This window comes from Podarcis cretensis (genome assembly GCF_951804945.1).
Source record: "Podarcis cretensis genome assembly, chromosome: 6".
Classification (NCBI taxonomy): Eukaryota; Metazoa; Chordata; class Lepidosauria; order Squamata; family Lacertidae; genus Podarcis; species Podarcis cretensis.
This window is the reverse complement of record NC_137175.1, coordinates 97,185,781-97,212,571: the sequence shown is the minus strand read 5'-3', so window position 1 is coordinate 97,212,571 and position 26,791 is coordinate 97,185,781. Positions and strand designations below refer to the sequence as shown.

At 49.8% G+C, this 26,791-nt stretch overlaps 1 protein-coding gene across 2 annotated transcripts in view; it reads right to left on the bottom strand.

Annotated features, from left to right (window-relative positions):
- ASTN1 (astrotactin 1) overlaps window positions 1–26,791 on the bottom strand; it is a 237,384-nt gene that overhangs the window by 113,750 nt on the left and 96,843 nt on the right. Inside the window, exons 4-5 of one of the 2 annotated variants that reach the window (XM_079981107.1) lie at window positions 24,472–24,645; window positions 11,554–11,661 (exon numbers count right to left, since the gene is read on the bottom strand). In XM_079981107.1, the coding sequence (XP_079837233.1) occupies window positions 11,554–11,661; window positions 24,472–24,645 (282 nt within the window). The remainder of the gene's footprint in view (window positions 1–11,553; window positions 11,662–24,471; window positions 24,646–26,791) is intronic. The other variant, XM_079981108.1, reaches the window with a different exon arrangement.

Genomic DNA, 26,791 nt, shown 5'->3' with positions numbered 1-26,791 from the left:
GTCTGCATGGATTTTGTGCCACCTGTACTTGGATTTCACAGTATTCACAAAACTTTTGTTCTTCCAGTTTTAGCTTGCTGTGCTCTCACTGTCTTCTTAGCTGCAGCAGAGCTGTAAGAAAATACTCTTATTTCCCTAATGTTTAAACGTCTACCTTTCTTCTTTAAACTTTCACTTTTCCCTGGTTATCATAATCTTACTTGGTTAGTACTGGTTTTGTTCCGTTTTCATATTCCTCTTTGCTTTGTCTCTTTCTACCCCCCCCCCCCATTTCCTTCCCCCTCCTGCTCCTTTTTGTTGGTGTCTCACTGCATTATAAGCACACGGGAGAAATTTTCTGAATTTGGGTTTATTCTAATGCATTGAGTACATGTCAAACACTAGAAAGAACAACTGAAAGTGATTAGAACAACAGTGGCTGCCCTGCTCCCCACTTCCACTCTCACAGCAAGCCTAATAGCCGAGTGGATGCCTGAACTGGAATCCTCCACATACAAACTCAAAACTTAGACTCTATACTTCATTGGCTCTGTCATTAGTACTCAGATGAGGCCAATCAAATTTAGTGCATGGCCGGTTGAGGTATCACACTAATGGTTACATCAGCAGATACGATAATATGATTTTGGGGCCATTTATGATGATGCCACGTTTTCTGGACAGCTGAAGTATTAGCCGGGGGCCAATGTTAGTGGCAAATTGGCAGCAGTTTCAGAGATAGATTCAAACTGCCCTGGTATTTTCCAGGGTCTGGTTTTGCAGCTCTCAAGATAACCACTTGTTGGGAACTGAGAACACAGATGTTGGCTTTCTGCCTAGGCAAGGCTTTCCAACCCAACAAGCTGTGCATGTTGTGCCATGCGCCATCACTTCTTCCCCAAATGGGTCCAGTTCTGAAAGGGCAGCTTGGCATCCAGATGGACAACAGCTAACTGCCACCCAACAAGGGCTGGGAACCTTCTGGGCCAAATTAACCCAATCAGCTGTTGCCTTGCTCACAAAACTGTATATTCCTGCTTTCAGCAATGTCGGTAGAAGATCAGCAGGGAAGCCATTGCAAGAAAAAGAAGCTTTGAAGCCACTTTGACAGCAAAAAGTGATCGTTTATGATTTGCTACTTCGTTTTCTTTCTTAAAGGCACCTAATAACATGTATGTTAATATTTCTTTGTCTATAGGAAGCCGGTCACTACAAAGAACAGCAGGGACCCCATTTGACAAAGGCAGGTTTAATCCTCAAAAGCACTTATACTTCTGGCCAAAACATTTAGAGATCATTTGCATAAACAATTACAGGAGCATATCTACAAGGTATGTGTACCAAATACACAAATCCTGTTCCTTTAAAAGGGGGCTGGGGGATGAGCTGTCTAACTTGCTAAAGCTGCTATAGGTAATTGTGAGGTACAGAAATAACGAGAATGTGCATTGCAAAATCACATTTTGGAGCATCTCTTCTGCCATGAGCATACCGGGGTAGCCTTAGACAAGCCAGACTCCTTTAGGCTTAACTCCTTATCAGCAAATTATAGGAATGATAAAATGCTGGTCGGAATTGATGATTACAGCAGAGTAACTAAGTACTAGCAATCTTGAATAGATTCACAAGAAGCTTGCTGTGAATTCTCTGCTTAACCAAAACGTAGAAAACTTGTATTATTGTTATTTACTGGATATATACACTACACCTTCTCCCAAGGAGCCCAGGGAGGCAAACACATCAATACTTATGCAATTAAAACTTCTAGAAACAGTTTAAAGCAACTTTCTAAAAAGCAATTATTTGCTCTCAAACTAACAATTTCAGGGTTGCCAGGGACACAACTTTCAGCCAGCCAATGCCTGGGTAAACAGGAATGTCTTTGAATTTCTTCGAAATGTTAATAGCGAGGGAGATTGACGCACCACACTCTCGAGGGAGGGCATTCCACAAATGAGTGACTGCTTCTGAGAAGCCAATGGCATAGGTCACCACCATTTGGGACAACCACCAGCATGGCCTCCCCAACTGATCCTAAAGCTTGGAAGATGGTTGATACTGGGGAAGGCCAGGAAGAGGCAGTGTAAGCTGCTCCCATCACTCGTGGCTCAGAACAACAGTTCTGGTCAGATTCACCCAGTCTATTGTTATTTCATGGAGTGTACATTAACATTTTTTGAGAGTAAAATATTTTTATTAATTTCCACCCAAAAAACCCCCAAAATCATTGCATTAAAAAAAAACCCAATAAAATGAAACATTTATAACAGCTGCATACAGAATCAATATTAAATCCATATTATGGGACTTTCCCTCTACTCCTTCCTTTGGTTCCTTAGTATTATCTACATTCATGCATGTCAATATCTCTAATTACCTCCAAAGTTAAACATTGACTATCGCATTACAAGCGTTTTTTAAAGACTATGGAAGAATGATATAAAAATTGCGGCCTGTACCTTACTTAAAGAGAACTATATGGTATTTAACACCGGTTAAACTGGCAAAAATGTATAAAACAAGTGAAAATAAGTGTTGGAAATGTAAAGAAGTAGAAGGTATGTTTTATCATATGTGGTGGCAATGTAAGGTTATTTTTTTAAAAAGGGAAATGATATATAACGAATTGAAAAAAATGTTGAAAATAACCTTTGTTAAAAAACCAGAAGCTTTCTTATTAGGTATTACAGGAATGGATCTACCTAAAGAATACAATAATTGGTTTGCGTATGCAACAACGGCTGCTCAGATATTGCTAGCCCAACACTGGAAAGAAGAAGTCGTGCCCACCAAGGAAGACTGGCAAACTAAGTTAATGGAGTTTGTGGAAATGGCTAAATTAACTGGGAAACTTAGAAATCAAGAGTGCACATTAAAATTAACTGAGGTCACAGATGTGTGTGCTTGCAACATGGATGCTGCAAGGGCATAAGAAGCAGAAGTTTGCAGCAGCCCTCAGCAAGAAGACTTGTGGTCCTCCCCATGACTTAGCAGGCCTACGCAAACTTGTACATAGCTGTCAACGTTTTCCTTTTTTTAAGGGAAATTCCCTTATTCCGAATAGGATTCCTCGCAAGAAAAGGGCAAAGTTGACAGCTATGAACTTGTATGACAAGCAGACCAGTGGCAACAAACTATCTGCATACAGTAGCCCACCCAGCAGTGGCAACGCTGCATGCTCCGCTACTGGGGGCGGAGAGCAGGAGGAGGTGTGGCTAGCGCTCCCAGGGGGCGTGACGTGCATCCTGAGGGCGTAGCGCGTGTTCTGGGGTGTGATACACCGCCTGTGGGGGCATGGTGCCCGGCGCGTGCAGGGGTGCATGGTGCGTGTCCAGGGGGACGTCGCAATGTCACCCTGCCAGAATAGTGGTGCCAGGGGTGGTCCACTCTCTCCGCACCCCAGTTCCTCTGCCAGTGCTGCCCAGGAGGAGCTTGCCAAACCGATTTCAAACCAGTTTTTGCAGTCTTCCTGCACAAGCCACACAACACATGGCTGCTGGGTCACAATTTGTTCAGGCTTGCCATTAATGCAGGCATCTGCTACACTGCACTGAACCTATGCCCACAAAGCTAAAGGCAAAACCAGCCCCAAGTGCTAAGAGGGTTGCTTTGGGACTGCAGAGTTAACTACAGAGCCAGGCCAGAGACTGGGGTTTCCTAGGAGAGCCTACTGGTCACCCTGCCGTTACCTGTCTGCTGTCATGAGCAGAAAGCAACAGTGCTATCTTCTGGGCCCACTGCAGCAGATGGCAGGGCAGCAGCACCCATGTCTGGCAATCATTACCCAGAGAGGAATGCACTTGGGTTTGGTCAGTGGTGTTGCTGGGGTGCAAGACAGAGGCCCCACCATCCTTGGGTTCCCTCAGTCAGCAATGCAACTGCCGCACAGAGCGCGTGGACTGCTGCAATCAGAGTGAAGGTCCAGCGAACTGGTCACCCACCAACTTTAACTGCCCAGGGTCTCTGGACCCTCACCTGAGCCCAGAGCCACCCTCCACAATGAAGATGGCTGGCACAAGTGTCTGGAGCTTCGCACCAACGACAGCAGCGCACCTGGTCCATAAAGAGATAGAAAAAGAAGATACTGAGACTGCTACTCTTGTCACTGTATTGTCAACTGGTTGGGGTGGGGGGAGGGATATTGACAAGGCAGATGTTGAGAAAGAGAAAGAATGATGGATTGATTCCCTTTTACTAATCCCTCCCAAAAGCTTTTTCTATAAATTGTTGGATGTGCTTGACAACCTATAGAAATATTGTTGGGGGTGGGGTCAGAAAAAGGGATCTGTTTATTCCCTTGGCTGCTGTCTGGTAAGAAGCAGGGGGGGGTGAGAAGAGGAGGAGAGAGGGGGAGGGAATGGGTGCCCCTTTCTTTGCTTTGGGGAAACTCATTTACTCCTTTCCTTTTCGCCCTTACCAGGCAGCAGAGAGAAAACAAACTGATTCACTTTTCTTTCTTTTTCACAAAACAGGATAAAGAAAGAGGGCGGGACAAAAATTTGGGAGGGCGGGGCAAAAATACTGTGGGAGCCCCCAGGCCTTGATATCATCCTAGGGTCTGGTTGCCGAATCCAAAGTTTGAGACAGCTGGAACACACAGAGAATCAGTTTTGAGTTGTGACTGAAGTTCGCCTACAATGAAACGCGAAGTAAATTTGGTGGGTGCTGCTCAGGTCAGGGATTTGTAGCAATGCTGAGGGAAGTCAAAAGAAGAAGAATCTGATTACTGAAATTTCTTGGGGGCAGTCCACAAACAACTGGATTGAAGAGGCCTCAATATGGCAGAATACCATGGGAAACAGGTCTGAGTACCTGGCCTTAAAATATGTTAGTCCAAAGGAAGAGATGAGCACTCTCTAAATATTTAATGCACAACCCCCCTTCCCAGTCCTTTCCATGGTTTGGTTTCTCCGTAACAACTGGCTCCTTGACACTGCAGAGTTAGCTGCCTTAGGGATCCACAACATGCGAGCAGAACAGACAGAGCCTGGGTTTCAGAGATCTCATCCAGACAGCTCATGCAGAGAGAAATCTATCATAGAAATGTGTTTATCAGTCTGGAAAAGATGATGGATTGTGTCGGCTCCGCTGGGAGCTCTTCTTAAAGGGGTGGGGGTGGGGAAGGCTTCAGATGATTTAAGCTTTGCATTCTGATTTCCACAACTACATTTTTCAGGGGCAATGCTTTCCAAAATTTTGTGTTGAGAAAACTCTTTCCACATCAGCTCATCCGCCGAGGAAGGGGAAGGCCAGAAGCACTCGCTTCTGTACCATGGAGTTTGGGTGGGGAGCAGAATGACAAGGGTGGAAGAAATGCCCCATTAACCACTTGCTAGCCTTGGTGGAGAGGAAGATTTCAGGGAGAAAAGATAACACGTAACCGTCACAGGGGTTGGAGAAGAGCCAAGATGGTCTACCAGTAACTGGGAAACTCTTTGCAACTAAGCATGTATTGGGTGCCATTTCCTCACCATTTAGTAATCATATGAGACACATCTGGTTGCTTTTTCAACAGGGAAAGAAAATAACCGTATTTGATCCCTCCATCCTTGCTGGAGATATTTCCAGTCCATGGCACGGTCCACTCTGTCCTGTCTCCACACTAAACTGCTATTTGTAATAAAAATCTGCACCAAAGTACACAGGCAAGGTTATCCTCCCTAAAGCCACAAGGGTCCTCAGAAACACAGACATCCTCTTATTGTCAGAGACCCCTGGCTGGGAAGGAGTAGAAAGTTTGGGTACCACATCTCTATAGCTCAGTGGGCAGAGCATGAAGCTCTTAATTTCAGGGCTGTGAGTTTGAGCCCCCCACTGGGCAAAGGATTCCTGCATTGCAGAGGGTTAACTAGATGGCCCTTGTTGTCTCTTCCAACCCTATAATTCTATGATTCTATTTTATTGAAGGACACTTCTGTCTAAATGCACAGCTTCCCTCTGCTCTCATCATCTCCCTTCCCCCTGCTCTGGAGTTCGGGGGTTGCTACCTTCTTCCCTTTTTCTCACCACTTCCTTTCCCTCGGCCCTCTCCTTCCCCTGCTCCCTCCCACCATCCCCGCTTCCTTAATCTTCCTTCTCAAGGTTGCTCCTTGCTCTCCAGGCTGCCTTGCCTGCTTCCTCTTATGCTACATAGTCTTCTTTCACTTCCACCCCACTTTGCCACCTCTTCCTCCCCAATGGGGCCTATTGTGTGGTGTAGTGGTTAAAAGCAGTGGACTCGTAATCTGCTGAACCGGGTTCGCGTCTCCGCTCCTCCCCATGCAGCTGCTGGGTGACCTTGGGCTAGTCACACTTCTTTGAAGTCTCTCAGCCCCACTCACCTCACAGAGTGTTTGTTGTGGGGAGGAAGGGAAAGGAGAATGTTAGCCGCTTTGAGACTCCTGAAGGGGAGTGATAAAGCGGGGTATCAAATCCAAACTCTTCTTCTTCTTCTATTCCTAAAGCTCCCAAAATACACAATTTTAGATATAATGGATATGGCATTAAAAAAATCCTGAGGAGGTCTGAAATCCAAAGAACGTGTATCCAGGGGTGCAGGCCCAAACAGAGGGGGGGGGCATATGGGCCACTTGTCCCAGGCCTCCGGTTCCAAAGGGGGCCTTGCCAAAAGCACTATTATATATCTATATTTGCCATTTTGTCTTTATATGCAGATACTGTTCAAGCCTTGAAATAAAATTATTTGTCAGCATAACTTTCGTGAAAATTATTTATATACTTACTTATTTATAAGACTTCAGTTATCCCCAGGGTAAAAAAAAGGGGGGCACATTATTTTCCTGGCCCGGGCCTCTGCCTGGCTCTGCAAGGCCCTGCAGGGGTGTAGCTAGCTGCTCCGTCACCCAGAGAGGCGGTGGGGGGGGCAAACCACCCCGGTGGGGGGGCCGTCCAGGGGGGTGCTGTGGTGATCTGCTGGGGGGGGCGCCACGGCGAGCTGCCCACGGAGTCCGCCTGGCAGACGCAAGCCCCTGTTACCGGAAAAATCCGAGGGCTCCCTTGGACAAAAAGTAAAGACACCAACCAGAGTAAATTGGAGCAGATCAGCAGCCTGTAGGCTTGGCCTTTATTGACTGTTGCAACAGGGTGCTCCCCTCACTTGCAGGTGAGAGGAAAGACACAGAAAAATGGTGTGCAAGACCTTATAAAAACTTTTGAAATTCCCATCCTCTAGGTCAAGCCCACCCCCAGAAACATCATGCATACATTACAGAAAGGAGGGGTTGAGGGAGGAGTTGTGGTGGTAACCTGAGTGTCCTGTCACCTGGCTGGTTCCCTTCTCCTCCTCCCCATGAGTCATTTTCTGAAGACAAAAAGTAGTCACAGTTTCCTGCCCCCTGAGGGAAGATCTGATCATTGTCCTTTGTTCCAGTCCATGCTGAATCCACTCCCATATGCAAGTTCTTTGTGATCTTGATTGTCTTCTGTCTAGGACCATCAGGGTTGGCATAGCAACTGGGCAGGGCTCCTGTGGATGTGCTGGGATGGTGAAGGGATTATGGCTGCCCTGTATCAAACCTTCCCCATTTTGTAGTCCTTCCTTCATGGAGTAAAATAAAAGTAAAAGGTAAAGGTAAAGGTAAAGGTACCCCTGCCCGTACGGGCCAGTCTTGACAGACTCTAGGGTTGTGCGCCCATCTCACTTAAGAGGCCGGGGGCCAGCGCTGTCCGTAGACACGTGGCCAGCGTGACAAAGCTGCATCTGGCGAGCCAGTGCAGCACACGGAAACGCCGTTTACCTTCCCGCCAGTAAGCGGTCCCTATTTATCTACTTGCACCCGGGGGTGCTTTCGAACTGCTAGGTTGGCAGGCGCTGGGACCGAGCAACGGGAGCGCACCCCGCCGCAGGGATTCAAACTGCCGACCTTTCGATCGGCAAGCCCTAGGCACTGAGGCTTTTACCCACAGCACCACCTGCGTCCCACAATAAAAATAATAAAATAAAATAAAATAAAATAAAATAAAATAAAATAAAATAAAATAAAATAAAATAAAATAAAATAAAATAAAATAAAAATATAAAATAAAATAAAATATAAATATAAATATAAATATAAAAATAAAAATAAAAATAAAAATAAAAATAAAAATAAAAATAAAAATAAAAATAAAAATAAAAATAAAATAAAATTGCGTCCCACAATAAAAATAAAAAAATAAAATAAAAGTAGAACAGTGCAAATCCGATGCATGGTTGATTTTCTATGAATTTATAACAGAAGCGTAGCGTATGTAGTGTGTGACTGTGAGTGTGTGTGAAGTTTGTACAAACTGAATGATGGGGGGGGGGGGTTTCCTGCTACAGTTCCTGCTACACCCCATGCTGCCATTTTGGGCAGCATGGGGCGCCGAACCACCGTGTCACTCCCAGGAGAGACGTGTGGCTCATGTGCACTGCAGGTCAGGCCACCCCCTGCAGTATGCCATTTTGTTATCTCCTCAAGGATGACACCAGGGGTGGGCTGCAACCCCCCCCCCCCACACACACACACCCTTCCTATGCCTCTGGGTGTATCAGGTCATTGTGTCGGAATTCACAAAGATCTAATCGCTTGAGCATTCCTGAGCAGCAGTCTCCACCTGTAGAGCAGAACTTCCCAGCCATTGCTATGGCCATTGCCATAGCAATGGCTGGGAAGTTCTGCTCAACCAAGAGCTGAGCTAATTGCTATGGCCAAAGAGAGGAGAAAAGGTTTTAAGAGAAGAAAGATGGAATGCAGTGCACAGTTACTTCAGAGCAAGTGCCACCGGACTCCTCAGGACTTGCTTCCAAGAAGCAAAGCACAGAGGGAAGAAGGAAGCGGGTGAGGCACGAGAAACGCAAAGTTAAAAGGTAACAGAAGGAAAGAAGTGTGCAACCAGTGAGAAAAATTATGAGGGAAAGGAGGTATGAAGAGAAAACCTAGAAGCAGAGGGAAGGTGAACATAAAGTTCTTCACTTGGGAATAAGTCCCACTCTAACTCAGTAGGCCCTACTTCCAAGGAAGGGGAGCAGCAGCGCTGTGGTCTAAACCACTGAGCCTCTTGGGCTTGCTGATCAGAAGGTCAGCAGTTCAAATCCTCACAACGGGGTGAGCTCCTGTTGCTCTGTCTCAGCTCCTGCCAACCTAGCAGTTCGAAAGCACACCAGCGGGAGTAGATAAATAGGTACCGCTGTGGCAGGAAGGTAAATGAGCCACACCCCACAGTTAAGTTTGACTGGACTTAACTGTCCAGGGGTCCTTTACCGTTACTTTAAAAGGTAAAGGTACCCCTGCCCGTACGGGCCAGTCTTGACAGACTCTGGGGTTGTGCGCCCATCTCACTTAAGAGGCCAGGGGCCAGCGCTGTCCGGAGACACTTCCGGGTCACGTGGCCACGTGACATCGCTGCTCTGGCCAGAGCCAGAGCCAGAGCCGCACACGGAAACGCCGTTTACCTTCCCGCTGGTAAGCGGTCCCTATTTATCTACTTGCACCTGGAGGTGCTTTCGAACTGCTAGGTTGGCAGGCGCTGGGACCGAGCAGCGGGAGCGCACCCCGCCGCAGGGATTCGAACCGCCGACCTTTCGATCGGCAAGCCCTAGGCGCTGAGGCTTTAACCCACAGCGCCACCTGCGTCCCCTACCGTTACTTTACTTCCAAGGAAATATGAATGGGGTTGGGAGGAGCATAAAATTCAGGGGGAATAAATTCAGAGGGACAAGAGGAGAGCAGACACGCAGGCTCCATGCCAGAAATGGGGCGTTCTACCACCTGTGTGTGAGACTAGCACGCTAGCTGTCACACATTCCTGCTTCCGCCCCTTGTGGATATTCATTGGTATTCCATGATTTGCCATCCACATTGGTGGGCTGTCCTTGACAGAATGTCTGCTGTGCTCTGCTGCTTTTGTTGTCTTGCCCCTCCTTTGCGCAGGAGGAGAGGAAATACTTTCGCAAGGACCCTTTTCTCTCTAATCGTGCTGGAAGTGAACAAGAGCAAATGTTGCCAGCTGGAAAGATCCATCTATAGAAACCTGGCAAATTTGGCTGGCAGCGGTGCCTTTACTTTTTGTTTCTTTGTTGCATTTTACTCTCCTGGATAGCTTTCGTTTGTTTGCTTGCTTTTTTAAAAGAATAAATCTGTGTTTTGAGGAGTGGGGAAGGGGGCAGAGGGAGGAGAGAGAAAGAAGAAGAAAACTCGCAGCCCCAAACAAACCCACACAAATGCCAAAAAGAACAGCTTGCTTGCAGACTTGGTTTTGCAAAGCAGCCATTGTGGGTGTGGAGCTAGTCAAGCAAAAAACATGGAGGGGTCGATTTCCTTGAGTTTGGCATGAGAAGAATGGGGAAGGGTGCAAATTGAAGATATGATTTTGAAAAAGAAAAATCCTGAAAACTTAAGACTAGAAGCCATCACTTTGTGATGGTAGTCTCTCTTTGATACAGTAGATAAATATGTTTCTAAGGCTGTACCGTACATAAACCAGCCTTTTAAAACATTTAACACAGAAGTCTTGTATGAGTGAAATCTTGCAGAAGCCCCCTGTTGTTGTTGTTTTTTTTAAAAAAAGCCTGATAAATGCACCTCCATTATAGTCTCCAAGGTATGTTGAGGGAGGGATAAGAGAAAAGTGTGGGAAATTAGGGGAGGGGATCCTTTGGGATAAGGGGCACAATTTCTGCAAAGTGCAGTGCACACAGGTTGCAAAGCAGTGAATCATTCCTTCCAATGGCAAAAAGGCTTTGCAAGAGTGAGGTGGGATCCCATTGTGACCAAAAATAGCCCTACGCAGCATAATGGTGGCGAGAGAAGAAGAGGAGTTTGGATTTGATATCCCGCTTTATCACTACCCAAAGGAGTCTCAAAGCGGCTAACGTTCTCCTTTCCCTTCCTCCCCCACAACAAACACTCTGTGAGGTGAGTGGGGCTGAGAGACTTCAGAGAAGTGTGACTGGCCCAAGGTCACCCAGCAGCTGCATGTGGAGGAGCGGAGACGCGAACCCAGTTCACCAGATTACGAGGCTACTGCTCTTAACCACTACACCACACTGGCTCTCCAGAGAAATCTAGGACACATCCTAGGGCACAGAAATGTGTTTTCAGGTCTGTGTCTGAGTGTTCCCCCCCCACACACACACACTCCCAAGTGCCTTCCCCCTGAAAACTCCCACTATCCTTAAGCACTGGCAAGGACTGATGGGAGTTGGAGCCCAACTATATCTGGGAAGGTTACAGGTTTGCCATCTCCTGCTTTAGCAGACGGGAGGCAAAGTGAGGAAATGGAACAGCAGGCAGGAGAATCCATTCCACTGCAGTGAAGCCTTAATGCTGAATGCTTGGTACAAACGACTGCTCACCTAGGCCTCCCGCCCCCTTAGCAAATGAACCAAAGCTAACATAGCCTATATGCTGAATGTGCTGGAGAAACTTTAGCATTAAGGAACTGGCCATTCAGATGGAATTCTCCCACTATCCTTAGCGCTCACCAATATCAGGCATGTGATTTGGCACACAGCTAGGGCAGCTTAGACTTGAAGGGTCTCCAGTTTGACATGCCCTTCTACCCCTTGCCCACTGTGCTTGCCCTCTCCCCCCTCCAGATGCTGCCACATACCCCGACTTCGCCGCCTGCTCCGTGATGGATCTGTGTAGAATGTGAGCTGGGGATCATTGTCTGCCTCTGTCCCAGAATCCCCTTCAGGGTTCAGAAACGCAGAGCCAGCTACACGGAAAAGAGAGAAAGGAAATCAGCTGCTCACTGTAGCCAGAAGAGTCCTCTTGTGTCCCATTCCCCAGACCATACAACATCACAATATCACAATACAGACTTCTTCCTTTTCTCATCATAGGTTGCAAAGGCTCCTGCTGAAATTAAAGTCTGCACTTCACTGAATTCTGCTTAAGAGGATTCTTTCATGTGGTCCATGACACAGTGCCCTGTGTTTCGATTTCCACCATGTTCATTTGGTGTGTGTTGTTGTTTTTAAAGTAAGGCTGCAGGTGCCTCAATCTCTCTCTCTCTCTCTCTCTCTCTCTCTCTCTCTCTCTCTCTGTGTGTGTGTGTGTGTGTGAAGAAAAAGGGGACAGAATCCCCATAGACTTTCTATATAGGGTTAAAAAGGTAAAGGTAAAGGGACACCTGACCATTAGGTCCAGTCATGGATAACTCTAGGGTTGCGGCGCTCATCTCACTTTATTGGCCGAGGGAGCCAGCATGTGGCCAGCATGACTAAGAGCATGACTAAGGCGAACCAGAGCAGTGCACGGAAATGCCATTTACCTTCCCACCGGAGCGGTACCTATTTATCTACTTGCACTTTGACGTGCTTTCTAACTGCTAGGTTGGAGCAGGAGCAGGGACCGAGCAACAGGAGCTCACCCCGTCGTGGGGATTCAAACCACCGACCTTCTGATCGGCAAGCCCTAGGCTCTGTGGTTTAACCCACAGTGCCACCCACATCCCTGTATATATAGGGTTAGGGAACCTTTTTCAGCCCAGTTCTTTGTGAGGAACCTTGTAGGGTTTGCCTCATGTCAGCAGTAGGCAGAGTCCCAAAGCAAAAGTGGTCAGAACAATGGCTTTTGCACAATGGGCTACAGCCCAGCAACACAGACGTTTCTAGGCATGCCATTCCATTTCCAGCAATGGACGAGGTGACCCTAGCAGTTCCTTCCAACTCTACAATTCTATGACCTCCAAGCAAGCAAGGGGCATAAGCGCACAACACATCCCGGCAGGGGAAAGTGCTTCAGGACGGGGTAGAGCAGGGCTGGTGAGGCTGGGTGTGGGAACCTTAGGAGGCCAGACAAAAAGTCCTGGAGGGGCATATTTGGTCCCTGAGCCTTAGGTGCCCCACCTCCACTCCTACCTCTTTTCTTAGCTGCATTGCTGGGGGTTGGACTAGATGACCCTAGGGGATCCCTTCCAGAAGTCTATGATTCTCTGCGGGTGAAAAGTAGCTTGGGAACAATGTTTCCCAGCTGGAAAATGACTAGATGGAAGGGGAAAGGGGTAATTTCTTTTTGTCTTCTCTCTCACACACATACACATACAGAGCACGGTGCTCTCTCTAACGAGCCCTTGGAAAGTTCCCCATGAAGAGCTGTGGTCCTCTGCTTACCTGATTTAAGCCTCTTCCAGATATACTATGCTGCCTTTTTAATTGTTATTTGTACTTCTATTATTTTTATTGCACTGCTTTCTTTGACTCACTTCAATAGGGATAATAACAGGAGCAGCAGCAGCAGCAACTTATGGCCCTCAAGTTGAAAAAGGTTCCCTACCCCTGATGTAAAGGAATATGTAGAGACCTGATCCTGTCTCCACATGGGGCGGGCGGGAGGAAGCACTTCTTGAGAGAGATTATTCAATAACAGCCAGTAATGAGATGTGCTTAAAAGAAGAAGAGGCAGAGATGTAGATACATCCCAGATATTATGACAAGCTCTTTCTATTTGCCTACCATATTTTTGGTTTTCCATATATTTTTTTAACAAATAAAACAAAACAACAAAAGACAATAAAATGCAACATGTATAATTTCCTGCTCTTAATTTCATATTTCTTACTCTCCCGACTTCCTCATACCTCCCCTTTCTGCATTCTCATGTCAAATTAATTAATTAGCAAATCCCTCCCTTACTTTCAGATTTATTATAAAAACATTCATTTTCTTCCACTTAATCATAATCGCTGTTAACCCCTATTTTTCTTATTCAACATCAATCTAACATTCACTAATTTTAGAGTATTTCTTTAAATAATCTTTAAATTTTTTCCAATCTTCTTCCGCCGTTGCTTTTCCCTGGTCGCGGATTCTGCTCGTCATCTCTGCCAGGCCCATGTAGTCGATCACTTTCATCTGCCACTCTTCCACGGTGGGTAGGTCTTGTGTCTTCCAGTACTTTGCTATAAGAATTCTTGCTGCTGTTGTAGCATACATAAAAAAAGTTCTATCCTTCTTTACAACCACTTGGCCGACCATGCCCAGGAGAAAGGCCTCTGGTTTCTTAGGAAAAGTGTACCTAAGTACCTTTTTCAGTTCATTATAGATCAGTTCCCAGAAAGCCTTAATCCTTGGGCATGTCCACCAAAGGTGAAAGAATGTTCCTTCTCTTTCTTTACATTTCCAACATTTGTTCTCGGGCGAATGATAGATTTTCGCAAGCTTGACTGGGGTCATGTACCACCTATAAATCATTTTCATAATATTTTCTCTCAAGGCACTACATGCCGTGAATTTAATCCCGGTGGTCCATAACTTTTCCCAGTCAGCAAACATTATGTCATGACCAATATCCTGGGCCCATTTAATCATTGCAGATTTAACCATTTCATCTTGTGTATTCCATTTCAACAGCAAGTTATACATTTTTGACAAGTTCTTAGTACTAGATTCTAACAGTTCAGTTTCTAATTTTGATTTTTCCACCTGGAAGCCGACTTTCCTGTCTAGTTTAAAGACTTCCATTATCTGATAATAATGCAGCCAGTCTCTCACTTTCCCTTTTAACTTCTCAAAACTTTGCAATTTCAGTCTGTCTCCTTCTTGCTCCAAAATTTCCCAATATCTCGGCCAATTAACCTCCATATTTAATTTTTTAACGGCTTTTGCCTCCATTGGCGACAACCACCTTGGAGTTTTACTTTCCAGCAAATCTTTATATCTAATCCAGACATTATATAATGCTTTCCTGACAATATGATTTTTGAAACCCTTGTGAACTTTTACCTTGTCGTACCACAGGTATGCATGCCATCCAAAAAAATTATCATAACCTTCTAAGTCCAAAATATCAGTATTCTCAAGAAGTAGCCATTCTTTCAACCAGCAAAACGCTGCTGATTCATAATACAATTTAAGGTCTGGCAGGGCAAATCCGCCCCTTTCTTTCGCATCAGTTAATATCTTAAATTTTATTCTAGGCTTCTTGCCCTGCCAGACAAACTTAGAAATATCTTTCTGCCATTTCTTAAAGCAATCCATCTTATCCACTATTTGCAATGTTTGGAACAAAAACAACATTCTAGGCAGTACATTCATTTTTATAACTGAAATTCGACCCAACAAGGAAAACTTCATATTTGACCAAATTTCTAAGTCTTTTTTTACTTCCATCCAAGTTTTCTCATAATTATCTTTAAATAAATTCAAATTTTTAGATGTCATATTTATACCCAAATATTTCACTTTCTTAACCACAGTTAACCCTGTCTCCTTCTGAAACTTTTCTTTCTCCAATACTGTTAGATTTTTCTCCAAAACCTTCGTTTTAGATTTGTTTAGTTTAAATCCTGCTACTTGACCAAATTCTTGAATTAGTTCTAATACTCTTTTAGTACTAGATTCAGGCTCTTGCAATGTAAGTACTAAATCATCTGCAAAAGCTCTCAGTTTATATTGTTTAACTCCGACCTGTCTATTTGCCTACCATAATTAGGGGCAGAATCTAATAAGTTGGCACAGCACTGTCAGTGCTATTATTAACTAGTGAAATGGCCGTCATTAGAAGGAGTGGGGGGGGGGGGAGGGAGAGACTGGGTCTGTGTATTTCAGGCATTCTTTTGTGGCCAACGTCCATATCTACGGCTGCTGCTGCTGCTGCTGCTGCTGCTTGCGTGAGTGTTGGGAGGACCGCTCCCTCTCCTGCCAACTCCATCCGGCCTAGGGGGCGGGGCCTGCACTCACTGCCACAGCATAAGAGGCCTGAGAGAGGCTTCTGGGACACGGCTGCTGCTGCTGCTGCTGCTGCTGCTTGCGTGAGTGTTGGGAGGACCGCTCCCTTTTCTGCCAACTCCATCTGGCCTAGGGGGCGGGGCCTGCACTCGCACCCACAGCATAAGAGGCCTGAGAGAGGCTTCTGGGACACGGCTGCTGCTGCTGCTGCTGCTGCTGCTGCTGCTGCTGCTTGCATGAGTGTTGGGAGGACCGCTCCCTCTCCTGCCAACTCCATCCGGCCTAGGGGGCGGGGCCTGCACTCACTGCCACAGCATAAGAGGCCTGAGAGAGGCTTCTGGGACACGGCTGCTGCTGCTGCTGCTGCTGCTGCTTGCGTGAGTGTTGGGAGGACCGCTCCCTTTTCTGCCAACTCCATCTGGCCTAGGGGGCGGGGCCTGCACTCGCACCCACAGCATAAGAGGCCTGAGAGAGGCTTCTGGGACACGGCTGCTGCTGCTGCTGCTGCTGCTGCTGCTGCTGCTGCTTGCATGAGTGTTGGGAGGACCGCTCCCTCTCCTGCCAACTCCATCCGGCCTAGGGGGCGGGGCCTGCACTCACTGCCACAGCATAAGAGGCCTGAGAGAGGCTTCTGGGACACGGCTGCTGCTGCTGCTGCTGCTGCTGCTTGCGTGAGTGTTGGGAGGACCGCTCCCTTTTCTGCCAACTCCATCTGGCCTAGGGGGCGGGGCCTGCACTCGCACCCACAGCATAAGAGGCCTGAGAGAGGCTTCTGGGACACGGCTGCTGCTGCTGCTGCTGCTGCTGCTGCTGCTGCTGCTTGCATGAGTGTTGGGAGGACCGCTCCCTCTCCTGCCAACTCCATCCGGCCTAGGGGGCGGGGCCTGCACTCACTGCCACAGCATAAGAGGCCTGAGAGAGGCTTCTGGGACACGGCTGCTGCTGCTGCTGCTGCTGCTGCTTGCATGAGTGTTGGGAGGACCGCTCCCTCTCCTGCCAACTCCATCCGGCCTAGGGGGCGGGGCCTGCACTCACTGCCACAGCATAAGAGGCCTGAGAGAGGCTTCCGGGACACGACTGCTGCTGCTGCTGCTGCTGCTTGCGTGAGTGTTGGGAGGACCGCTCCCTCTCCTGCCAACTCCATCCGGCCTAGGGGGCGGGGCCTGCACTCACTGCCACAGCATAAGAGGCCTGAGAGAGGCCTCCGGGACACGACTGCTGCTGCTGCTGCTGCTGCTGCTGCTGCTGCTTGCGTGAGTGTTGGGAGGACCGCTCCCTCTCCTGCCAACTCCATCCGGCCTAGGGGGCGGGGCCTGCACTCGCACCCACAGCATAAGAGGCCTGAGAGAGGCTTCCGGGACACGACTGCTGCTGCTGCTGCTGCTGCTTGCATGAGTGTTGGGAGGACCGCTCCCTCTCCTGCCAACTCCATCCGGCCTGGGGGGCGGGGCCTGCACTCACTGCCACAGCATAAGAGGCCTGAGAGAGGCTTCTGGGACACGGCTGCTGCTGCTGCTGCTGCTGCTGCTGCTGCTGCTGCTTGCGTGAGTGTTGGGAGGACCGCTCCCTCTCCTGCCAACTCCATCCGGCCTAGGGGGCGGGGCCTGCACTCACTGCCACAGCATAAGAGGCCTGAGAGAGGCTTCTGGGACACGGCTGCTGCTGCTGCTGCTGCTGCTGCTTGCGTGAGTGTTGGGAGGACCGCTCCCTTTTCTGCCAACTCCATCTGGCCTAGGGGGCGGGGCCTGCACTCGCACCCACAGCATAAGAGGCCTGAGAGAGGCTTCTGGGACACGGCTGCTGCTGCTGCTGCTGCTGCTGCTGCTGCTGCTGCTTGCATGAGTGTTGGGAGGACCGCTCCCTCTCCTGCCAACTCCATCCGGCCTAGGGGGCGGGGCCTGCACTCACTGCCACAGCATAAGAGGCCTGAGAGAGGCTTCTGGGACACGGCTGCTGCTGCTGCTGCTGCTGCTGCTGCTGCTGCTGCTTGCGTGAGTGTTGGGAGGACCGCTCCCTCTCCTGCCAACTCCATCCGGCCTAGGGGGCGGGGCCTGCACTCACTGCCACAGCATAAGAGGCCTGAGAGAGGCTTCTGGGACACGGCTGCTGCTGCTGCTGCTGCTGCTGCTTGCGTGAGTGTTGGGAGGACCGCTCCCTTTTCTGCCAACTCCATCTGGCCTAGGGGGCGGGGCCTGCACTCGCACCCACAGCATAAGAGGCCTGAGAGAGGCTTCTGGGACACGGCTGCTGCTGCTGCTGCTGCTGCTGCTGCTGCTGCTGCTGCTTGCATGAGTGTTGGGAGGACCGCTCCCTCTCCTGCCAACTCCATCCGGCCTAGGGGGCGGGGCCTGCACTCACTGCCACAGCATAAGAGGCCTGAGAGAGGCTTCTGGGACACGGCTGCTGCTGCTGCTGCTGCTGCTGCTTGCGTGAGTGTTGGGAGGACCGCTCCCTTTTCCGCCAACTCCATCTGGCCTAGGGGGCGGGGCCTGCACTCGCACCCACAGCATAAGAGGCCTGAGAGAGGCTTCTGGGACACGGCTGCTGCTGCTGCTGCTGCTGCTGCTGCTGCTGCTGCTGCTTGCATGAGTGTTGGGAGGACCGCTCCCTCTCCTGCCAACTCCATCCGGCCTAGGGGGCGGGGCCTGCACTCACTGCCACAGCATAAGAGGCCTGAGAGAGGCTTCTGGGACACGGCTGCTGCTGCTGCTGCTGCTGCTGCTTGCGTGAGTGTTGGGAGGACCGCTCCCTTTTCCGCCAACTCCATCTGGCCTAGGGGGCGGGGCCTGCACTCGCACCCACAGCATAAGAGGCCTGAGAGAGGCTTCTGGGACACGGCTGCTGCTGCTGCTGCTGCTGCTGCTGCTGCTGCTGCTTGCATGAGTGTTGGGAGGACCGCTCCCTCTCCTGCCAACTCCATCCGGCCTAGGGGGCGGGGCCTGCACTCACTGCCACAGCATAAGAGGCCTGAGAGAGGCTTCTGGGACACGGCTGCTGCTGCTGCTGCTGCTGCTGCTTGCGTGAGTGTTGGGAGGACCGCTCCCTTTTCCGCCAACTCCATCTGGCCTAGGGGGCGGGGCCTGCACTCGCACCCACAGCATAAGAGGCCTGAGAGAGGCTTCTGGGACACGGCTGCTGCTGCTGCTGCTGCTGCTGCTGCTGCTGCTGCTGCTTGCATGAGTGTTGGGAGGACCGCTCCCTCTCCTGCCAACTCCATCCGGCCTAGGGGGCGGGGCCTGCACTCACTGCCACAGCATAAGAGGCCTGAGAGAGGCTTCTGGGACACGGCTGCTGCTGCTGCTGCTGCTGCTGCTTGCGTGAGTGTTGGGAGGACCGCTCCCTTTTCTGCCAACTCCATCTGGCCTAGGGGGCGGGGCCTGCACTCGCACCCACAGCATAAGAGGCCTGAGAGAGGCTTCTGGGACACGGCTGCTGCTGCTGCTGCTGCTGCTGCTGCTGCTGCTGCTTGCATGAGTGTTGGGAGGACCGCTCCCTCTCCTGCCAACTCCATCCGGCCTAGGGGGCGGGGCCTGCACTCACTGCCACAGCATAAGAGGCCTGAGAGAGGCCTCCGGGACACGACTGCTGCTGCTGCTGCTGCTGCTGCTGCTGCTTGCGTGAGTGTTGGGAGGACCGCTCCCTCTCCTGCCAACTCCATCCGGCCTAGGGGGCGGGGCCTGCACTCACTGCCACAGCATAAGAGGCCTGAGAGAGGCTTCCGGGACACGACTGCTGCTGCTGCTGCTGCTGCTTGCGTGAGTGTTGGGAGGACCGCTCCCTCTCCTGCCAACTCCATCCGGCCTGGGGGGCGGGGCCTGCACTCACTGCCACAGCATAAGAGGCCTGAGAGAGGCTTCTGGGACACGGCTGCTGCTGCTGCTGCTGCTGCTGCTTGCGTGAGTGTTGGGAGGACCGCTCCCTCTCCTGCCAACTCCATCCGGCCTAGGGGGCGGGGCCTGCACTCACACCCACAGCATAAGAGGCCTGAGCAGCTACCGGCAGCAATGGACAAAATGGTTTTAAATGTTTTAATCGCTTTTAATTTGCAGCACTTTAAATGGTGGTTGTTGTTTTTTATAATATTATATTATTTCATTATTTTATTTTTGCTTGGGGTGGGATAAGCACTGAGTCAGCACTATTGTTCCTTGCTTTGTTTTGTTTTGTTTTGTTCTGTTTTGTTTTATTATTATTATTATTCTGTTAAATTATTATATAGTTTGTATTTTGCCTTTTAAGGGGGAGGGTCATGGCTGCCTGGGAGTGGGCCTCAGCCAATAGATTGGGTGGGGCAGGTTCCACAGGGGGAGATGTATTGGGACACCCGATCTCAGTGATCACGGGCAGGAGGAGGAGTTATGCTAAGACCAGACCATGTCATTACCGAGGAGGCAGGTTTAGTCGTTGTTTGAGGACTATCCCTGCCTCCAGGTCTGATCCTGACCGGAAGGATACAGTAATCAGCAAGGGAAACCCACATGACCTGAAAGTGTTGCTGTGCAATGCCAGGTCAATGATGAATAAAACCACTGCCATCCACGACCTGATTGTGGATGGAGGATTTGACCTGGCATGTGTGACAGAGACCTGGTTGGATGAGGCAGATGGGCCTGTCCTTGCCGCTGCTTGCCCACCAGGTTTCTCTTACGCACAACAACCCAGGTCATGTGGGCGGGGAGGGGGGGTTGCAGCGATTTTTAGGAAGTCATTAGTCTGCACCAGGCGTCCTATTGGGAAGACCCAGTTTTCTGAGTGCATGTTCTGGAAGTTGGGCAATAGGGGCAGTACAGGATTCCTACTGGTGTACCGACCTCCCCGCTGCACCAAGGATTCCCTGCCCGAGCTGCTTCAGGTCGTGGCGGATATACTCCTGGAGACACCTAGCTTGGTTGTCCTGGGGGATTTTAACATCCATGCCGACACGACCTTACAAGGGGCAGCTCGGGACTTTGTGGAAAGCATGGCCTCCATGGGGCTGTCCCTGAATAAGTCTGGCCCAACTCATAGCCATGGACATGCCTTAGACTTGGTGTTTACCTCTACGGATGTTGGTGATCTGACATTAACTAAAAGCGAAACAAAAGAAGTGCCATGGTCAGATCACTACCTGGTGCAACTGGACTTCTCCGCAACCCTTCCCCTCCGCAGGGAGGTGGGACCGATTCGGATGGTCCGCCCCCGCCACTTAATGGATCCAATTGGCTTCCAGAGAGTGGTAGGGGATGCTTTATCCCAAGTTGATGGCCTTTCAGCTGATTCCCTGGTGGCACGCTGGAATGCGGAGTTAACCAGGGCTATTGACTGTCTGGCTCCGAAGCGCCCTCTCCGATTGCATGGAGCCCGGACAGCCCCGTGGTTCTCCCCGGAGCTGAGGGTGATGAAACAATCGTTGAGACGGCTAGAGCGCCGGTGGCGGAAAACTCATTCTGAATCAGACCGGACACGGGTTAGAGCTCAACGTCGAGCCTACCAAGTGGCAATGGCGACGGCGAAGAGGGCCTTCTTCGCCGCCTCCATTGCATCTGCAGAAAACAGCAGCAGGAGACTTTTTCAGGTGGTTCGCAGTTTATCGGAACCACCTGTACCACCGGGGCCTGGTAGGGACCCCAAGATCTCCTGCAATGCTTTTGCAAAGTTTTTTGCAGATAAAATCGCTCAGATTCAGAAGGAAGTAGACTCCACAGTGGGAGCAGGGCCAGGGCGGGAGAGTGCTAGAGTTCTGTCTGGTCCTGTTATATGGGATCAATTCCAATCTGTTACCTCCGAGGATGTGGACAGGCTGCTTGGACGAGTGAAACCGACCACCTGTCTTCTTGATCCTTGCCCATCCTGGCTGATAAAAGCGAGCCGGGAAGGGCTGGGCGATGGGCTTTGCGGGGTGGTGAATGCTTCCCTCTGTGAGGGAGCCTTCCCAGACCCGCTGAAAGAGGCGGTCATTAAACCGCTTCTTAAAAAAACATCTTTAGACCCGGCCAATTTGGCCAACTATCGCCCAGTCTCAAATCTTCCATTCTTGGGCAAGGTGATTGAGCGGGTGGTTGCTGAACAACTCCAAGCACGCCTGGAGGAAACGGACCATTTGGATCCCTTCCAATCGGGATTCAGGCCTCACCATGGGACTGAAACTGCCTTGGTCGCGCTGGTTGATGATCTCCGGCGGGCTAGGGACAAAGGTGAGAGCTGTTTCCTAGTTCTGCTGGATCTCTCAGCGGCCTTTGACACCATCGACCATAACATCCTTCTGGACCGTCTAGAGGGGCTGGGAGCTGGGGGCACTGTTATACAGTGGTTCCGCTCCTTCCTCCTGGGCCGTGTTCAGAAAGTGGTGGTGGGGGATGAGTGTTCAGACCCTTGGGCCCTCACTTGTGGGGTACCTCAGGGTTCCGTCCTCTCCCCCATGCTTTTTAACATCTATATGAAGCCGCTGGGAGAGATCATCAGGGGGTTTGGACTGGGTGTTCATCAGTATGCAGATGACACCCAGCTCTACCTCTCCTTTAAATCAGAACCAGTGAAGGCGGTGAAGGTCCTGTGTGAGTGCCTGGAGGCGGTTGGAGGTTGGATGGCGGCTAACAGATTGAGGTTGAATCCTGACAAGACAGAAGTACTGTTTTTGGGGGACAGGAGGCGGGCAGGTGTGGAGGATTCCCTGGTCCTGAATGGGGTAACTGTGCCCCTGAAGGACCAGGTGCGCAGCCTGGGAGTCATTTTGGACTCACAGCTGTCCATGGAGGCGCAGGTTAACTCTGTGTCCAGGGCAGCTGTCTACCAGCTCCACCTGGTACGCAGGCTAAGACCCTACCTTCCCGCGGACTGTCTCGCCAGAGTGGTGCATGCTCTGGTTATCTCACGCTTGGACTACTGCAACGCGCTCTACGTGGGGCTACCTTTGAAGGTGACCCGGAAACTGCAATTAATCCAGAATGCGGCAGCTAGACTGGTGACTGGGAGTGGCCGCCGGGACCACATAACACCGGTTCTGAGAGATCTGCACTGGCTCCCAGTACGTTTCCGAGCACGATTCAAAGTGTTGGTGCTGACCTTTAAAGCCCTAAACGGCCTCGGTCCTGTATACCTGAAGGAGCATCTCCACCCCCATCGTTCAGCCCGGACACTGAGATCCAGCGCCGAGGGCCTTCTGGCGGTTCCCTCATTGCGAGAAGTGAGGCTACAGGGAACCAGGCAGAGGGCCTTCTCGGTAGTGGCGCCCGACCTGTGGAACGCCCTCCCATCAGATGTCAAAGAGATAAAGAATTACCTGACATTCAGAAGACATCTTAAGGCAGCCCTGTTCAGGGAAGTTTTTAATATGTAATGCTGTATTGTTTTTAACACTGATTGGGAGCCGCCCAGAGTGGCTGGGGAAACTCAGCCAGATGGGCGGGGTATAAATAATAAATTATTATTATTATTATTATTATTATTATATCTATCCCAGGGACCCAGTCAATGAAGACAAGGCTAAAAGTAATGGATGTTCCTCCCCTTTTTATGCCTCTACAAATTTAGCCAGTCCCTGGGAACCTATCCCAACCTGGGAGTTCCATGTGACATTAGTTTTTTTGGTGTGTGGGGTTCCCCCCCCCCCAACTTTATTGAAAATTTTAAAAACAGTTACCTGGAAGCCGGTTTATGGAGAAAAAGCAATCCATAACATAAATGCTTCAAAGTGAAAAGAAATAATATCAAAGCATTTCTTTTAGTTTATCCTGAAAAGAACTCTCATGATATTGGTCACCATAATTCCTGCTTTCTGCAAGTGCTTGAACCATGTGGCACTACCACACTAAAAGCAGCCCTGTGGGCGACAGCAAGAGCAAACTTCAGGAGCATGGAGGGAGATCACTAATGATGGCAGCAACTTGAAGGAACCCACACTGGCACAAAGTTAAACCTGGCCTGGTAGCATATGGGCAGCCATTGCAGTTCTTTCAGTCACGGCACAACTTTTTAATGGCAGGCTGCTCCAGCCAGTAGCCTAGCTACCACACGCTACATTAGCTGCAGCTTCTGAACAAACCCTGGGGGTGGGTGTAACCCGGTGGCGTAGCGTGGGGGTGCAGGGGGGCCGGCCGCACTGGGCGCAACATCTGGGGGGGGGCACGCTCGCCACCTCCAAAGTCGCCCAAGAGCCTCGGGCGCAGGCTGTAGCAGAGCCCCATGTCTCGCAGAACCGATGAGCTGTGTGCGCGTCCGGGCTGAAGGCGTCCGGCAGGCAGCAGCTCTCAGCGCTCGCCGCGGAGGGCGCGCCAGGCAGCCCCGCCGCCGCTGCTGCAGCTGCAGGGCCATGTTGCATTTTTCTCGCCTCTCTGCCCTCCTCCTCCGGGCAAGCAGCGTCGTTTGGGCAGCAGCGCCAGCGGCAACTCACCTCAGATCACCTGACACGGACCCGCCGCCGCCGCCGTGGCTACCTTACCGTAAATACCCCAGCCCAGGCAGCAGCAAGAAGAAGCTGGCAGCGACGGCAGGTTAGGGGCGCAAATTACTTGCCTTGCCCGGGGTGCTGACAACCCACGCTACGCCGCTGGGGTAACCCCACAGAGAGTACATGACAGAACTCCAGTCTCAGGGTTACCTAGGTGGTCAAGCTATTTCAGTGCAGGAACAGCCAGGGTTGGTGTACCAACCAAAGTCTTAGCAAGTGAGGACACCTGTGACAAACATGGGACCAGGAGCACCCCAGAATACCTGCTCCTTTGATGGGAGTGTGACCCCAGATAGAACAGGCAACTGGCCTATCTCATGGAGATGGGAATACCTTGCCCAGTGCCACCAGCAGGGCTCTTCTCAGAATGTGCCTTCATGATTGTCCCAACCCCACCCCAACTGATCCAGAAGGAAGCTCTAGATGGTACCTCGTGACTTGTTACTGATCCGCTTGCGCTGGCTACTGGAAGTATGAGACAGGAGCGTAGCCTGTTGATGGTTGGAGTCCACGGGGCTGGTAGCGATGATATTATCCTTATACTTGTTCATCAAGGACAGCTTGGCATTGTCACTTCCTGAACAGGAAGAATTTAAGGCAAAAACTTTTGAGAAAGAGAGACAAAAAAAGGAGAAAGGGCAAGAGAAGGAGGAGAAGGAAAGAAAGAGAAAGTATTCATTTCCAGCTATCCAGGAAATAACATCAGGGTCATCTGCAGGTGTGCACCAGTGAGCAGTAAGGGCAAGATCCCGATGCAATTAACTATCCATTTGTATGATCAGAGCTGACCAACTCTACTGGCATCTCCCAAAGAACCAACAGCAAACAAGTTCAAAAGGATTATTTGATCCTTGCTTGCTAAAGTATTATTAAATTACTTACAGATTCTTATTGATGTAAGAATTACCCCTGGACAGAGTCCCTGGGAAGAAAGCCTGGGCCCTTGTTAACATCTGAACTACTGACACATTGGTATGGCTGCAGAGGCTGGAGTTTCTCACTGCCCAAATGAGATTCGGTGTTAGTTTAAAATGCAACTGCACTATGGGGGTATCTTTAGCCATTTGTTCCAGCCATGATCCCAACCAGAAATATCTCTCTCTCTCTCCCTCTCTCTCTCTCTCTCTCACACACACACACACAAATAAATGTATACATACCAACTATTTGCCATAGGAAGAAACCTGTTGATTGTGCCAATCAATTTTCCTTCCATTGCAAATAACAGAAATGCCTGCTGGATCTAAGATGTATCAGTGCTATACAGTGCTCCTGCTCAGAAGCTGCTGTACAAAAAAAGCCCTGGATAGCTGCTCCTGAGCAATCATCAGAAGCTAACCAGGCTCACATGCCTCTGATTTCTTTCTCCCCCAACTGCAGTATTCCAACAGCTGAATGTGCTTTCCTGTGCTAGGCTGAAAATACAGAGCAACTGAAAAACTGCAGCTCTTCATGGTGGAATCTACACGCACATTAAAAAAACGTTCTGAAAATGCTTTTTTAAGCGTTTTTTTTTAAAAAAATAAATACATTGAATTTTCCATAAGGCTCACCATCGCCATCTAGTATCACATTGTATTTTGCACTAAAATGTTTTATTTGCAGCTGTATAGCTGAGTCCCATGCGCAGGCATTGGGGCTTAATACATGAGCTACAATACAAGCCAGGGTGAGGACAGGGCGTGTGTGGAAGCCCCACCTCCAGTGTGCCTGGGCATTAGTCAGACTTTTACATGATTAACTTGTAATCAGACCTTTTCAAGCACAGCTGAACACACTGAGAAACCCTCCTGCAAGCAGAAACTATGTTTTACCGGGTTTCCCAACAATGATGGACGTTTCTAAACACCTCCTTTCCATCACTAAGCAAGCTAATTGCAGGGAGGCCTAAGGAGCTGCTTACACACCCAGAATATCGGGAACAGAGGCTTCCTGTACACCATTGCCCCTTCTATCGGTTTTACATCTTGTGCATTCTGGGAAATTCCTAAACACATCTTGGATCTCACCTGGCAAACTGGAAACTGGCTTCTTAGCTACCATTTTGAAAACCTGCCTAATATTTCGTACTTAAAGGTAAAGGTAAAGGTACCCCTGCCCGTACGGGCCAGTCTTGACAGACTCTGGGGTTGTGCGCCCATCTCACTTAAGAGGCCAGGGGCCAGCGCTGTCCAGAGACACTTCCGGGTCACGTGGCCAGCGTGACATCGCTGCTCTGGCGAGCCAGAGCCGCACACGGAAACACCGTTTACCTTCCCGCTGGTAAGCGGTCCCTATTTATCTACTTGCACCTGGAGGTGCTTTCGAACTGCTAGGTTGGCAGGCGCTGGGACCGAGCAGCGGGAGCGCACCCCGCCGCAGGGATTCGAACCGCCGACCTTTCGATCGGCAAGTCCTAGGCGCTGAGGCTTTAACCCACAGCGCCACCTGCGTCCCTATATTTCGTACTTAAGAGTAAGCAAATGCAATAAGATGCGATAAGAGATAAACCTTAAAAATTGGTGAAAGAAGAATGGGAATGTTTAAATAATTATTTAGGGGACAAAGGCTCAACAAAAAAGCTCTGGCTATGTTTAGAATGATACCGCATAGAGAAATGTTCCCTGATACCAAGATACCCTGATATGCAGATAGAGATAATTGATAAGAATAATGATCGGTTGTTAGCTTGATGGAAGTGTACAATAGATGAGCTTTCCAGCTTTGGCTCATCTTCCTTTTTCTTTTTCTTTTCTATTTTTGTTTTTTCT